At 39.5% G+C, this 17,469-nt stretch overlaps 1 protein-coding gene across 2 annotated transcripts; it reads left to right on the forward strand.

Annotated features, from left to right (window-relative positions):
• Positions 1-11,378: 11,378 nt before the first annotated feature.
• LOC145101654 (polygalacturonate 4-alpha-galacturonosyltransferase-like) lies at positions 11,379-17,001 on the forward strand. Of its 2 annotated transcripts, none has more exons than XM_079038901.1 (11): positions 11,379-11,647; positions 11,761-11,917; positions 12,587-12,621; positions 12,692-12,751; positions 13,021-13,158; positions 13,225-13,285; positions 13,366-13,412; positions 13,488-13,822; positions 13,907-14,264; positions 15,187-15,774; positions 16,449-17,001. In XM_079038901.1, the coding sequence occupies exons 2-11, from the start codon at positions 11,761-11,763 to the stop codon at positions 16,722-16,724; spliced, it is 2,055 nt and encodes a 684-aa protein (XP_078895027.1). In that variant the 5' UTR covers positions 11,379-11,647; the 3' UTR covers positions 16,725-17,001. The 2 variants fall into 2 exon arrangements, with proteins under 2 accessions (XP_078895027.1, XP_078895028.1); XM_079038902.1 differs by having other exon boundaries at positions 11,380-11,647; positions 13,228-13,285.
• Positions 17,002-17,469: the final 468 nt, after the last annotated feature.

Raw genomic sequence — 17,469 nt, forward strand, 5'->3', positions numbered from 1 at the left:
GGGAGAGTTAGTGATTCAGGGCGAGAGGCCACAGTGCGGACCGATTCTCTGTTCAGCAGTAAGGGAGCCTATGTCATGGATACCTAGGATAAAGGCAAGGCGACAGTTGATGATGTACCGGTAGTGTGAGAGTACCCGGACGTATTCCCAGAGGATTTATCGGGGATACCTCCAGAGAGAAAAGTTGAGTTTAGGATTGACCTGGTTCCTGGTGTGGCTCCGATAACCAAGGCACTATATCGACTATCTCCTCCCAAGATGCAGGAGTTGTCTACACAGCTGCAAGAGCTGCTAGACAAGGGTGTTATCAGGCCAAGCAGTTCGCCATGGGGAGCCCCGATCCTGTTTTTGAGGAAGAAGGACGGGTCACATCGTATGTTCATAGACTACCGGGAACTGAATAAGGTAACGGTGAAGAAGCGTTACCCACTTCCGAGGATAGAAGATTTTTTTGATCAGCTTCAGGGAGCATCTTGGTTCTCCAAGATTGATCTACGGTCAGGTTATCCCCAGATGCGAGTCAGGGATGATGATGTACATAAGACAGATTTTAGAACTCGCGATGGTCATTATGAGTTTGTGGTGATGCCATTTGGGTTCACCAATGCTCCAGCCGCGTTCATGGACCTCATGAACTGAGTGTGCAGACCGATGTTGGATCGGTCTGTAATACTTTTCATTGATGACATCTTGGTTTACTCCAAGACCCAGGAGTAACATGAGGAGCACCTGAGGGAGATGATGGAGACACTAAAGAGAGATAGACTTTTCGCAAAGTTCTCTAAGTGTGAGTTTTGGTTACGCGAGGTGCAGTTTCTTGGGCATCTCGTCAACCAAAAGGGTATTGTGGTCGATCCGGCCAAGATAGAGGCCATGATGCAGTGGGAGATTCCGAGGTCTCCAACTGAGATTCGGAGTTTCTTGGGTCTGGCAGGGTATTATAGGAGATTTATTCAGGACTTCTCCAAGATTGCAGTTCCATTGACCCGACTGACCAAGAAGTCAACGATTTTTCGCTGGGGGCCTGAGCAGCAGGCAACCTTCGAGACACTCAGACAGCGGTTATGTGAGGCACCGATTTTGACCTTCCCAGAGGGTGTAGATGACTTCGTGGTTTACTGTGATGCGTCAATCACAGGCATGGGATCAGTTTTGATGCAGCGGGGTCATGTGATAGCCTATGCTTCGAGGCAGTTGAAGCCTCATGAGGCTAACTATTCGGCGCACGATTTAGAGCTGGGGGCAGTGGTGTTCACCCTCAAGATTTGGCGACATTACCTCTATGGGGTTCGGTATACCATTTACACGGATCACAAGAGTCTAAGGTACCTCATGGATCAACCGAATCTGAACATGAGGCAGCGGCGGTGGTTAGATGTGGTGAAGGACTATGATTGTGAGATCCTTTACCACCCGGGAAAGGCGAATGTGGTAGCCAACGCCCTGATCCGCAAGGCAGTAGCGGCTCCGATTAGAGATTTATGCTTGAGGATGACGGTGATCACTCCACTGTTGGAGTAGATCCAAGAGGCAAATGGTGAGGGCCTGAAGGAGGAGCGTCAGAGGTGCGAGAGGATTGTGGGCTAAGTGGCCTCATTTGATTATGATAGTCGAGGGTTGTTGGCCTTACATGGGAGGGTATGGGTTCCGTACTGGGGTGGAGTACTGCAAATTCTGATGGATGAGGCCCATAAGTTGAGGTTCTCCATCCATCCAGGGGTCACGAAGATGTACCGAGATCTTCGCCCTGATTATTGGTTGCCCTGCATGAAGCGGGACGTAGCATGCTATGTGGAGAGATGCTTGACCTGTGGAAATGGGAGGATATCACTATGGACTTCATCACTAAGCTTCTTAGGACCGCACGTGGGGTCGATTCGATATGGGTCATCGTGGATCGGTTGACCAAGAGCGCCCACTTTATACTGATCCAGGAGAGCATTTCGACCGAGAAGCTGGCCGAGATTTATGTTCGAGAGATAGCGGCACGTCATGGAGTGCCTGTCTCGGTGGTGTCAGACCGAGATGTTTGTTTCACTTCCAAATTTTCGAAGCGGTTTCACGAGGAGATGGGTACTCGTCTCCATTTTAGCACAGCTTTCCACCCTCAGACAGATGGACAGAGCAAGAGGACGATTTAGACTCTCGAGGACATGCTACCCGCATGCGTGTTAGATTTCGGTGGCAATTGGGATACTTATCTTCTGTTAGTAGAATGTTCGTATAACAACAACTATCATGCCAGTATAGACCGGCCTCCCTTCGAGATGCTCTATGAGAGGAAGTGTAGGACCCCAATCTGTTGCGGTGAGTTGTTCAGAGAGTCATGGGGAGTACGGAGGTGGTACTCAAGACCACATAGCGGATCCAACAGGTCCGAAGCAGGTAGGGATGAGCAAAATGACCGAACCGGACCGGAACCGGGAACCGGCTTCGGCCAAAATCAAGAACCGAACCGGCCCGGCGGTTCTACCGGTTCCCGGTTCCTACCGGTTCTTGTCGTGTCTTCAAATGTTGGAACCGGTATTCGAAAAATAGCATCATACGGTTCCGGTTTTTGCCGGTTCTACCGGTTCCGGTTATATCGGTTCCGGTTCCTACCGGTTCCCGGTTCCAAAAATCCACAAAAACAACGTCCCGGTCCCGGCCCGACCGGTTCCATCGAGTCCCGGTTCCGGTTCCAATACCGGTTCCGGCCGGTTCCCCGGTCCATATGCTCATCCCTAGAAGCAGGCTCCAGACTGCTCAGAGCCGGTAGAAGAGTTACGTCGATAAGCGACGTTCAGACCTAAGGTGGGCGATATGGTCCTCCTGAAGGTGTCACCCCGGAAGGGTGTTATCAGGTTCCAGAAGCGGGGCAAGCTGGGCCCCAGGTTCATAGGTTCGTTTAGGGTGTTGGGTCGGGTTGCTTACCGGTAAGATCTTCCAGCAGAGCTCAGCCAGATTCACAACATTTTCTATGTTTCTTAGTTGCGAAAGTGCTTAGTGGATGACTCAGCAATGGTACCCCTTGAGGATATTCAGGTTGATGACAGCCTGAACTACATTGAGAGACCAGTAGCGATTCTAGATCGCAAGACGAAGGAGCTGAGGAACAAGAGGGTTGAGTTAGTTAAGGTGCAGTGGCAGCACCGCAACAGTTTAGAGTGGACATGGGAGTCTGAGGAGGAGATGAGGGAGCACTACCCGGAGTTGTTTTCAGATGCAACATACTTCGAGGACGAAGTCTAAGACATGTGGGGGAGAATTGTAATGCCCCGTTCCCTGGTACGCATTTAATTAATTAATTATTTATTTTGAAAGAAGGATTCGATGAGTTGGTAGCCCTGAATCGTTGAGTAGAAGGCAGTATTCGCACGAGTTTTAAGTGAGCTACTCGACAAGTCGCAGCCCTAACTCGACGAGTAGGACAGGTTGGGTGAAACCCTAATCTTAAGGGTTTACACCTTATTTAAGCATCATATCGGGCCTCCATTCCAACCTCCATCACCTCCAAACCCTAATCTCAAAACACTAACCCGCCATAAGTGATCTTGAGCTATTTCTTGCCATTTTGAGTGTTATTTGTGCCTTTTGAAGCTTGTGGAAGAAGTAGAAGATAGAAGACTCAAGAGGGAAGGAGTAGATCTAGGAACTACACTCCATTTGCTACATTTTCTGGTAATCAAGTTCCTAACTTGATCATTCTTCTCTTAGATCTATTTGTTTCCATTTTATGAAGGTTTTGGTTCATGAACCTTGGTCCTTGGGGTTGGGACGTCCCAAGTGACTTATGTCTCAGATCTAGGATCTAGGAAGGGTTCCATGGCATAAAGGTGCAAACTTTATGACCATGGAAGCCCGATACAAGCTTATAAGAAAATTTATGGCCTTTTTAGCCCTAAAAGACCATGCATGGAAGGAAAGCTCGAGACTTTATGTGTCCAACAGATGTTAAAACCCTAGATCTAGGTTTGCATGTGTGCATTTGAGATTCTAAGGCTTTTTGGACAAGATCCATGTCTTAAAGGAATTAGGGTTTTTTCTAAACCCTTTAAGAAGAGTTATGAATGGGTAAAGTTGGAAACTTTACCCTTAGAATGGCCTTTCCAGTAGGCAATCGAACTAACGACCTTGGATTTAGAAGATAGGGGCTTAATATGTTAAGATGACCAAACAGACAGAAGGACTCGTCGAGTCCATAAAGGAACTCGACGAGTCGAGTCATGTTGTCCCGTATCCAGTTTATAGTAGAACTCGACGAGTTTGTAGAGGGACTCGACGAGTGGATTAGCTAAGTCGCGACTGAGCAGCTCGATAGGACTCGACGAGTCGTTGGAGCGACTCGGCGAGTTGAGTCGCGATTCCAGGATTTCTGAGTACTAGAACTCAACGAGTCACTAGGCTGACTCGGTCGAGTTAGGTTAACTTGGAAAGTTGACTTTGACCAGGATGTTGAATTTGACCAGGGGTAAAATGGTCATTTTACCCTAATAAGGATTATCAGATTTTGATTAAGTGTTATTATGGAATTTATAGCTGAAGAGTCGCCGGAGCAGCAGACAGGGATTCCTCACCCGAGTTTTCAGCAGTCAGTCTTGCGAGGTGATTTTCCTTCAGTAGGAACGGGTCTAAGGCACCAAGACCGGCCCGTATTATGATATGTTAGTAGCTGGGTGTGGGTGAGTCCCGTGTCTCATAGCAGCTGAGTGTGAGCGGGGGCCGTATCTCACAGTTTAGCTTGATTATGGATATATGCCTGACTGATAGATTTAATTATACTTGTTGTTTGTGTGATACCTGTATGTTTATTTAGTAGCTGAGTGTGGGCGGGGCCTGTATCTCATAGCAGCTGAGTGTGGGCGGGGCTCGTATCTCATAGTAGCCGAGTGTAGGCGGGGCTCGTATCTCGAAGTAGCTGAGTGTGGGCGGGGCCCATATCTCCCAGCTAGCGGAGTGTGGGCGGGGGCCGTATCTCCATGAGTGTGGGCGGCGCCCGTATCTCTTAGTTGCATATTATATGTGTATGGTATGTGGTAGTTTGGGGAGACTCACTAAGCTTTGTTCTTACAGTTTTCAGTTTTGGTTTCGGGTACTTCCACTAGTAAAGGGAAGAGTTAGGGATGATCGCATGGGACACACCATAGTCTTTAGCCTGGGAGTTTTACTCTGACATTTTGATATGTGACAAATATTATGATATTTTGAGACACACGGTTTATGATTTTATACTATGGCGATGATATTATAGTTTTAATAATGATTTAAAAACAAAATTTTCGGGTCGTATTTTGGGACGTTACAAGAGCGGACTATAAGAGATCTCACTTTCGACGATTGAACTCCACTTTCATATCAGGCTTGCGCTGGAATTAACTTTTAGGAATCCTTGCTCCTGGCTTATATTCACATTGGCACTCATAAGAATAAGACGTTCAACTACCTCAAACACGTGTAATTGAGAGAGTTAGAATATCAGTACCTTGGGTAAAATGTCTACCTTCAGGAGAATCTTACCGAATGACTTTCAAACCTATCCTCTTCGCTTCCCAAGAGATTGGATTTAGGTAAAAGGGCCTTGTCGGCCACCACTTTTATTTTCATTCATTTTTCCTATTAAAAAAATGAAAAGACCCCCCTCTCTCTCTCTCACACACACACACGTGCTACAATGACAATTACAATGGGAAGCAAGGCTATAAGGTGGAGCGAATCTAAAAAGATTGCCTCAGTTCAGATTGTTCTCTGCAACTCGGGAACATGAAGTTGGAATCGATAGTAATCGCGGATCAGCATGCCGCGGTGAATATGTACTCGGGCCCTGTACACACCACTTGTTTATATTAAAACATTGGGATGTCATCGTCAATACAAAACATAAGCATAAACAGACTTTTACACTAATGATTTACATCTCCTTTAATCTCTCAATATAATGTATCTTCGCATCGATACCTGTGATACAAATAAACTAAGTTGGTCAGGTTGGGAAACCTGGTGAGTACATAGGGTTTTCAACCCACAATAATATAATTATTATGTTTAATCATCAAAAAATTAACCCAATTACCCATTATCTTCTTTATTCTTAAGTATATTCTCTAAGAATCATCTATTCCTCAATATTTATTCCTAAGGAATGGAAACGAAGTCCATCGCTGCTAGGGTTTATCTAACAGACACTAAGTCCATAGTTGTCGATGTTATCTATTAGGCATAGTTGCTAATATTATCCTTTAGGCGTAGCTGCCAGGATTATGATGTTATATATTAGGCACAACTGCCAATATTATCATTTAGGCGCAACTGCTAGGATTTTTAGAGTACGTCTGGTGAACACGTAGTTCAAAAACACCTACATGTTGTGGCGTAACTGCCAATGTTCATTTATAGGGCACTAAGTCCATAGTTGCCAATGTTCATTTATATCATCTTTCATCTCTCATCATTCATCTACCTATCTTTACCAAATATTTTTATAGGTATAAAAATACATATACAATTTAAATCAAGTAAAACATATATAAATCGTTCATCTAACATAGATATCAGGAACACTATAATAAGCACATATAGCATGTATTAATATTAAATACTTTATATCTATGTATAAGATGAAAGTGATTATGCACTCACTTGTTAAAGTGACGACTCGAAATCCGGGTAGAGCTTCGCTTCTAACAATTGTCTTTTCCTTTGACGAAACCTAATATTATTATCACTAAATTTTAGTCTAATATTTATTGCGATTAATTATTAGTCTAGATTCATCATTAACTCAAAGTCTACTTCATGATCTATCAAGTAAGGAACAACCAGGTAGGATCATATCGAAAGTAGGGTCCGTTTGATATACGAAGTATACTATTTGTGTAACGCCCCGATTCTCAGGTATTGTTTAAATAAGATTTAATGGGTTAAGCTCTACTCGACGAGTTGGTTGACCTACTCGTCGAGTAGCAGCGGGGTGGGATCGCGTGTTAAGTGACCTACTCGACGAGTCCATATTGGGACTCGACGAGTAGGAGCTGGCAGATAAAACCCTAAATTCTGGGGTTTGCACCTCTAATTAAAGGAGCCTTAGCCTCCTTTGGCCTCTTTGCAGTCTTTGAGAGACCCTTAAAACCCTAATACGCGTGTGTGTGTGCCCATTGTGTGTGTGAAGCTTGAAAAGAGGATCTTTGGAGGGAGAATGCTTGGAGGAGAAGGAGATTGGAGCAAGTAGAGTGTGGGAATCAACTTTTATCTCAGTTATCATCTTCTGGAGGTAACCATATCGCCTTTTCCTTGTGAATATCTTCTATTGGTTTAGTTTTAGGGTTTTTGGTGAGTTAATAAGTTGGAAATAGGAGCTATGGGCTAGATCTAAGGTTGTAACTTCAGATCTGGACCCTCCTTGGATTCTAGAAGCATAAAGTTTCAGTTTTGCCCATGATTAAGGTCCTCCTTGAGCATGAAGTTCCATTAAGAACTTAAAATAGGCATTTAGAGCCTTTATAGTCATGCATGTACGTAAAGTTTGCAACTTTACGTGATAAGCATGCCCCCTAGAAGCTTGGATTTATGATTTGGAGCCGCTGCACGACTCAAAACAAGTCTGTATGGAAAGAGGACTGAATGGACTCGGCGAGTTGCAAGGTTGACCCGACGAGTCACATGAAGATGGCCGTAAACTCGACGAGTTGGATGAACAACTCGGCGAGTCCGATGAAGATTACCATAAGACTCGACGAGTTGAAGAACAACTCGGCGAGTCGGATGAGTTTTTCCTCGAATATGTATGCGGGTGTATCCGTCGAGTTGCAAGGAAGGAACTCGACGGGTGGCCTTAAAGTTTGATCGAGAATCGAAGGAACTCAACGAGTCACCCAATGACTCGGCGAGTTGGATTGTACTTCAAGGAACTCGGCGAGTAGCCGAGGGTACTCGGCGAGTTGGGGTCAACATGGACTGTTGACCTTGACTGAGGACTTTGACTTTGACCATGGGTTGACTGGTGGTTTATGGAGTACCTTATAATGTTAAGGACTTATGAGTATATTGTACTATGATCATAGGTGGTGGAGCCTGTGTCAAGTGATCCGAGGGTTGGAGTTTATCTTCTGAGTCGACATTTGCAAGGTGAGTTATCCTCACTATATCGATAGGGTCTACGGCACTAAGGTCAGCCCTTTAGTTGTTAATGTTATGGTATGCTACATATGGTTATGATCTGTTAGATCGGAATCAGGGTAGATAGTATGTTATGCTCTTATGATCCGTAAGGACTGATATGTTAGTGACCTGCTAGGTCGGTACTCTAGTTACGAGAGAATTCTATGATTGATGATCAGTGTGATAGATACGTTTGATGTTTGTATATGCCAGTATATGATAGTTATGCGCACATGGTTATTTTCTTGTTGGTTAGGTTGAGGCGATCATGCTTTGTGCTGAAGGCCAACATACCCTATGAGCGGTCCGGGGAGACTGCAGGCCCACGAGGCGGACCAATCATGCCGAAGGCTCGGGATAGACTCAGATAGACTGTAGGCCTAGTAGGGCAGTCCAGTCAGGTCGATGGCCAGTATGCATGTTGATTGATTGATTGTTACTGATATGGCATTGTCAGTGTGGTATTGGTATTTTGGGGGTAGCTCACTAAGCCCTCGGGCTTACAGTTTTAGTTTATTGTTTCACGTACTTCAGGGGATCATGGCAAGGCGAAGGTGTGACCGTACCGCTCCTCATCCTTATGTTATGATTTTGGGACACTCTGATGGATATTGATTTGAAAACATTTTTGTAAACAATGCTATTTGATTTTTATTTATGATCGAAAAAGTTTAAATTTGGTGTAAAATTTATGGATGTTACAATTTGGAAATCCCACTTTAAATACCTCACTAAATCACAGCCTATACATCATCCTCGTAAGTAGATCACTCAGTATAACGACTTGGAAGAGGGTAAGAATAACTCACTTACAAGGGGGTTTAGCGAGGAACTGGGCACTGCGCGGGCAGAACTTCTGAGCTAAAAGCTCTTCTTCTCGGGGCTTTCCGGCACTCCGGGACTCGCTTCTAACACATTAGGTGCTTGAGAAGAAATAGAGGCTTTGGGGGCGTTTGGGAGAGAATGGGAGAGAATGGAGTGATTTGTGCCTTCTATTTATAGGCTGTCTGAAGGATGAACGTTGGGCGTTCGGTGGCCACGTGTCACCATCTGGTGGCAAGGCGTGGGGAGGAAGTAGTGGCTCAGATCGCACCACGTGTCACTTGTTGGTTACTCCAAAAACTAATTATCTTCTAAAATCCGTAACTTTTGCATACGAGCTCCGTTTTTGACAACCCTTATATCCACACATAGGTATCGATGGGATCTACAACTTTTGTTTAGACTCCGTCGGCTAATTTTGACTTTATTTTTAAAGTTATATTTTAACAGGCTTAGACAGTTAAAGTCCGTAAAAAATTCATAACTTTGTCATCCGACGTCCGTTTTCGACTGTCTTTATATCGTTGAGCTCCTATTAATGAGATCTTTAATTCTCATTTAGGTTGTGTCGGCTAAATATCAATCGATCTAAAATTCGATTTCCGGGATGTATACTTCTATGCAAAATCTTAGAAAAATCATAACTTCCTATAACAAAGTCAGATTTGGACTTTCTTTTTATGTACGTTCTCGGTTTAATATATACTACAACTTTTATTTAGATCGCTAAAGCTAAAAAGTATTTCGTTAAAAATTCACTTTTTACGTTACGCTGAGCCGGGCCGGTTTTGTCGTAAAATTTCGACGGATCATAACTTCTTCATTTTAAGTCGGATTTCATCAATCTTTATATGCACGAAATCCTTGTGACATATACTATACTTTGGAAAAAAAAATTCATTTTTAACACTTATTATCTTTAAATTGATTAGCCCGAATATGCGAGCGTTACAATCGATCCTCGGGGAAATTATTCAATCACCAATGCAATCCAATAGAACTAGTGTAATAAAACTAACTAACTACAATTAAACTAAAGGAGGGGGGGGGGGTTGTGATTGTTTGAAAACTAAAAGATTTAAATAACTAAAAAGCTTGCAATTAAGCAAGATGGTGAGATGCTCAATTATTAGGGAGAATTGGTCAACCAATGCAATTCAACACAACGAATAATTGTGTGTTTATCATTAATCCCAAATTAGTTATAGCAATCATGAATCATGATATGCCAAGATTCCTCACAGGTAGTTTGGAGGTTGGGGAAGCCCACAACACACCTTATTAATCAAAATCAAGGATTCAATTGAAGCAATTGAACCCTAAGAAAGTTTATTAGCCTTAAGAACGAAGGAATCCCCAATTGATAGAGGAAGTCAATGCTTACACATCCGTAAAGGAGTCATTATTCATAAGCTAGAGATGATTTCTACCATCATAAAGCCCTTGTTCTAAGTAAATTCAAGGACTCAATGCTAAACCAAAGAAATAAACCAACAATTGCTCATTCAAGTACCAACCTCATGATCAAAGTATTAAACAAGCATAAGAAATATGAATTAGAATCATAAACATAAGATAAATGAAAAATTAAGCATGAATCCTTAAAAACCCACAAATACCCAAGGGTTTTAGCCAAAGTTAACCAAAATAAAGAAACTAGCCACTCATGGCAACAAAATAACAATCATGAAAGTGCTTTTGCATCAAGAAACTAACAAGTACTTAGAAAAATGAGAAGAATGTGTATCAAGCTCCCAAAAATCGCCTCCAATACTCTCTAATGGTGGAAAATCGAAGTGTGAGATGCTAGGCCTAACCCCAAAGTAAATGGTGAGCAAAATGACCAAAATGACCAAAAGTGTGCAGTTGTGCGGGTACCCTCGCAGATTTGCGCGACTGAGACTCCACCCTCATAAATGATGCTGAAATGCTATTGGCTCTTTTTCTCCACCACACCACCCCACTTTCAAGATTTCCTTGGTCCCCTCCATACCTCACATTATTCAAATTTGGCCAATCATCTTCAAGCTTTAAAATATAGATAGTCCAAGCCAAAATAAGAATCCAAGACCCATCTTCATAAGCCCACTTCATCCAAGTCTTCAAATTTTTAAGCCCAATTCTCCTTTGATGGATTCGTAAAGCCCAATGACGCCTCGAAAGCCCACAAAGCCCGTCTACAAGCTAATCCACAACCGAAACGAGCTCCAAAACCCTACAAAATACCTCATGCAAAATAGAAAGTACTCTCGACACGATCCATGATAAAGAAAATAAAGAATCTATAATGCAATACTAATAAAAAGAGCGAAAAATACTAAAATAAACTATAAAAAGAGCGAAAAATAACATAGAGTAAAGCTAAGGTGTGTAAATGAAAATATCTCAGAATCTTTAACAAAGCCCTGACATAAATGGCGTTGTTGTGATGTGGAAGATAAACAGGAAATTAGTACGAATCACAGTCAAGAAATCGTTCAAAATTTGTTGAAAATCTTCATTAGATTTGTATGCTTAAAACCCAAGCCCCTTTCCCAGCACTCCAATTACAGTACTTTCATAGCCCTAGGGGTTGAAAATCCTCACTTTACTGATCTTTATGCTCAATTTTTCAAAGCAACGTAGTAAAATGACATTATTGATCTAAGAAGCAAGTTCAATAACAAGATCTATCTTCCTCCCTCGGACTCCAGTACGACAGTTTTATCTTTATGTGTGATTATGCGTAGACACTCGATAAATGGTGTAACTTTTTTGGGGTTTTTTGCTCTTGAATTTTCCTGATTAGGGTTTTTTTTATTGCAGATGGCGATCAAGAGGGGGGTATCAAGTTTCGGCGTCCATAGAAACAGAGGTGGTGGTGGTGGATCTCGTTTTCCAGTGTTCACCCTTGTGTTAATTTTAGTTCTTGCTCCCATGGTGTTCTTCGTTGGACGTGGGATTTATTCGGCTGATTCAATTGGTTAGTAATCAGTCTAATCGTTCTACTTTACTGATTTCTATGTGGATACTCTGATTTCCTGTCAAATATATTTCCTGGGGATTTCCCCAATTGCCATTTTTACTATTTTGAGCTTTATGTAATTGACTGTTTGCCCTGTCGAACATTAAATATTGCTGTTTGCATTGTCAAATAGTGTGATTTATACTTTATTCAGATTGGAATAAAGTTATTTTTTACTATAAAAAGGATTGATCTATTGTGATGAAAATTATTGTAAAACCTAGAGGTTCTTGTGAAAACAAGAAAGTAGAAGATGCATAGTCAATGTTGCTGGCATTGATTGATGACTGATAGCTCTGCCTCCATATATTTTATTTGATTATACACTCTTTACTTTCACCATTTCATTTAAAGATTCTCATTGTATGATTTGAAGAGAAATAAATACGTCACAATAAGTCCCATTTAGTATAAAGGTAAACAGTGGAAACCAATAGACCCTTATGAATATTTCTATGTAAAGACAAATCTCTTTGTTGTGAAACATGTTAATTGCTTAGTTGATCTTTGAAATGTTCAAACACTTGATTAGTATTTTGGATGAAAACCAAAGGTTTACCACTATGAAGGTATATAGTGGAAACCAATAGACCCTTATGAATATTTCTATTTTCTTTTTGTGTGCAGATCAAAATGATTCCTCAATTAGTAATAATAAACAAGTAAGCTTCTTTATGTTTATATTATCCATATCTCAAATGTTATGGTGCTCACCTTCATTGAGAAATGCAGGATGTAGATTGGAGAACCAAACTTGCTTTGCAACACATCAAATCTCTTCTCTCAAAGGAGGCAAGTTACTAAATATTTCATTCTATCTCAACTTGTCATTTCCTTAAACCATATTATTCTTTTAATGGATAATGCAAAAAATAGCAACATATTTTCGTTTACTTGTTTATTAAAGCATCCTATTTTCATTTCTTTCTATTACATGAAAGTACTTTCAACTTTTGTCTTATTAATGCATTGCACATTGAAAGATCAAAGATCTACACTTTAACCCCTCTTTCACTACTCTAAGGTTAATTTCAGTATGTTGATAATTGTATGTTTTTTAGGTTATTGATGTCATCAAGGCCAACACAGATGACTTAGGACCCTTGAGTCTTGATTCTTTTCGTAAACAAAACTTTTCAGCTTCTTGGAAGTTTTCAGGACAAGAAAATGTGATTGATATTAGTTCAAGTTCTTCTGAGGTTTGTATATAACTCATTCTCCCTTTCTTTCTTGTTCCTTATATGATTTGACATATTCCCATATAGCAGATTGTGGCAACTAATAAACAAGAAACCCCAAAAGGCAAACAAGATAGTTCTTTAGATGGTAATAATTTTCTTTAGACTAATGTTTCCATAAGACTATAAGAATCAGAACTACATTCATTTGTATATTCTCAAATGCAGATGATCATTCTCAATACATGGAGACACCCACAATGCTAGCAAGAAGGGTAAATTTGTACTTTCAAGTGAACAATCACTCGTTTCTTCCAAACGATTAAAAACTTCCTCTTGTAATCTTTTAGAAACTGAGAGACAAAAGGCGTGAAACACGAGCAGCTGGTTTAATGAAACAAGATGAAGATGTAAGTATAAAGCTTGAAAATGCAGCCATTGAAAGATCCAAATCGGTTGATTCTGCTGTTTTGGGGAAGTATAGTATATGGAGGAAAGAGGCTGATAATGAGAACATAGATACAACTGTTCGTTTGATAAGAGATCAAATCATCATGGCTAGGGTTTATGTAAGCATTGCAACTATGAAAAACAAAACAAACATGGCTCATGAGCTACAAATCCGAATTAAAGAAAGTCAACGTGCTTTAGGAGATGCAACAACTGATATTGATCTTAATCAAAGGTATCATATCAAATTATTTATATATATCAGTATGTTTTCTATTCAACTTATGAAATCTTGTTCTTTCTTGATATTCAATTTTAGTGCCCCAGAGAAAATAAAAGCCATGGGACAATTGTTATCAAAAGCTAGAGATCAACTTTATGATTGCAAGTTAGTTACAGGGAAGTTGAGAGCTATGCTTCAATCTGCAGATGAACAAGTTAGAAGCTTGAAAAAGCAAAGTACTTTTTTAAGCCAATTAGCAGCTAAAACAATTCCAAATGGAATTCATTGCTTATCAATGCGTTTAACAATCGAGTATTACCTTCTTTCACCTGAAAAAAGAAAGTTTCCAAGAAGTGAGAATCTTGAAAATCCAAGTCTATATCATTATGCTCTTTTCTCTGATAATGTATTGGCTGCATCCGTTGTTGTCAACTCTACAATCATGAATGCTAAGGTAATTATGGATAATGGATGTCATTGTGGCAAATATTATTATGCTCTTTTAAGGAATAATGTAGAAAAAAACGGAAAGAATGAGTGATTTTGGACAAAAGATTTCATGTGCTAATTATTTTGATCCCCAAGATTGTTTAATCTTGCAAAGTTAGTGTCTTTTTTCTGCAATGGGAAGCCAAACATTATGATTTGAAAAATCAATAATACACTTATGGAAGTCCTATCACAAAATAATTACCTTTTGAACATTTATCAGAAAAAAAAAGTTTTAAAAGACTTATGGAAGTCCTATCACAAAACAATTACCTTTTGAACATTTATCAGAAAATGACCACTCATTTTGCAAATGCCTTTTTTCTTTTGCAAGTTGCTATATGAATAGTCCCCACTACAAAAATCTTTTATTATTAATTTTTTTTTTGCAAAATGACATTACTTTGTTAAAAATGATGCCATTTCGTGAAAAAAATTAGTTTTGTAAATTTCTTGAAATGGGTGGTTATGTTGTTGCAGGGACCAATCATATAGCAATTTTGCAGTTATTATTATTATTTTTGCATATCGTAGTATTACAAAAGAAGTCATTTTGGAAAATCGGTGGTTATTGAATGTTCAAAAGGTGGTTATTTTGTAATAGGGCCCCACCCATTTTGGTCATTTTAGTGATTAAACAAATTTAAAAGTAACGATTTATATTAGATGATTCTTGTGGACAACATCAGGATTTTCAATAGTTTGTAATAATTACTACAAGAATTTAATTAATGATTACCACAAACTGATAATTAGGCGATTTCTGCAACAAGTTTTACAGAAGAATAAAGAATGAATGTTCATAAAGATAAAATAGCAACTTTGATAAATTTTTTGTTTTGTTGTTTTCATGGACTAATTTATGTTTCTTTGAAACACATACACAGGAACCAGAGAAACATGTTTTCCATCTTGTTTCTGATAAATTAAACTTTGGAGCAATGAACATGTGGTTTTTATTAAATCCTCCAGGAAAAGCCACAATTCATGTAGAAAATGTTGATGAATTCAAATGGCTAAATTCATCATATTGTCCAGTTCTTAAACAACTAGAATCTGCTGCAATGAAAGAGTTTTACTTCAAAGCAGATCATCACACAACCCTTTCAGCTGGATCTTCAAATCTTAAATACAGAAACCCTAAATATCTTTCCATGTTAAATCACCTCAGATTTTATCTCCCACAAGTTTATCCTAAATTAAACAAGATCCTTTTTCTTGATGATGACATTGTTGTTCAAAAAGATTTGACTGGGTTGTGGAAGGTTGACCTTCATGGGAAAGTCAACGGGGCTGTTGAAACATGTGGTGAAAGCTTTCATCGGTTTGATAAGTATTTAAATTTCTCAAATCCCCATATTGCCCGTAACTTTGACCCTAATGCATGTGGTTGGGCGTATGGGATGAATGTTTTTGATCTCAAGCAGTGGAAGAAGAGGGATATAACTGGAATTTACCACAGGTGGCAAAGCATGGTAAGTTTTTGAGTAAATTACTTTTTTGGTCCTTTAGAATATCTGATTTTTGCAATTTTGTAATTGTATGTAAAAAAGTTTTCTCTAGCAAATGTTGTCCTTATTTTGAAGTTTCCTGATGCTGTTATTTTTTTGAAAATGACCATTTTGCCCTTGGACCAAAACTGAAAAAAAGTATACCATAAGGACCAAAATTTGTAATTTTTTTAAAATATAAAGAATAGCTTTTTGAAATTTTAAAATATGACCACTTTGGTCCCTGTGGTGTGCCTTTTCTTCAGTTTTTGATCGAGGGCAAAAGGGTCATTTTCAAAAAATTAACTGTTAGGCTGTTAACTTAAACGACGCATGTACCAAATTCAGTCCCTATGGTGTACCTTTTCATTTTTTTTTGATTTTTCCAAAAATTGACCATCGTTGCAATGTTATAAACCTTAAATAAAAGTTTAGATAATATTACAAATTTGGTCCTATGGTGTATCTTTTCCTCAGTTTTGGATGGAGGGCAAACTGGTCATTTTCAAAAAGTTTAACAACTAGGCTGTTAACTTAGACGACACATGTACCAAAATTGTTATGAATCATTAAAAAAGGACCAAAATTGCAAAAATCATTTATACGTAGGGACCAAAATGTATTTCATTCTATTTTTCTAATTGGGCTTTTGATGACAGAATGAAGATAGGGTTTTATGGAAGCTTGGGACATTGCCACCTGGATTAATGACATTTTATGGGCTTACACATCCACTTGACAAATCATGGCATGTACTTGGGTTAGGGTATAACCCAAGCATTGATAAGATTGATATTGAGAATGCAGCTGTGGTTCACTACAATGGTAATATGAAACCATGGCTTGAGTTAGCTATGACAAGGTATCGTTCATATTGGGTCAAATACATCAAGTTTGACCATCCGTATATCCGAGGTTGCAAAATCAGTGAATGATATTCCTATTTAGGCAAACTAACAATGATGCCACACACTGTGTTTCCCACATTGTTTATTCTTGTGAGTTTGATCCTATTCTTTGTTATATCTATTTAGTTCTAATTCTTTTTTTGTTCCAATACTTGTATGTGAAAGTGAAACTTACTCCCCTAAATTGGATAGGAGTAGGGAAGGATGTTATAGTTGACTTTTGAGTAATGAGATTATCCTCACACCGATATATTCTTGAAATTGTAAACTTAGATTTGAATGAATATTGTTGACTTTTATATAATTTGAAACGTTTTGGGATAAAAGATTTCACCTTGATATGATACGTGTGAATACATCTTCAATGTGATATTAGGTGAAATTGTTGAATGAAACGGATGTATAGACGTGTTGAAAGGAAGCAATGAGATGTCTTGTAACAATGGAATGGTTTTCTCTTGCATGACTTACTTTTGGATGTGTCATGGCTAGATGCATGTCTTAAAGTTTTTATAGGTCGAAACATAACAAAACAAAATACGACAGAATTAAACAATTAACAAGTATGGCAAAATGGAATAGAACAAATGGTACTGTGTTCGACATGGATTAAGATTGTTGTCAATGACACAATTTATCATCTTTTGTCCCATCTAAAACAGTGGAAAAAGGACAGGGGTTTATGACTCGCTCTCAATCTTTCGTCTGTTAAAAAAATATGAATTTCTTGTCCTCATCATTTTCTTTGAAAAGGTCACTAGAAATCTTGTTG

This window comes from Lactuca serriola, chromosome 4 (assembly GCF_051521515.1).
Source record: "Lactuca serriola cultivar US96UC23 chromosome 4, Lser_US96UC23_V15, whole genome shotgun sequence".
NCBI lineage: Eukaryota > Viridiplantae > Streptophyta > Magnoliopsida > Asterales > Asteraceae > Lactuca > Lactuca serriola.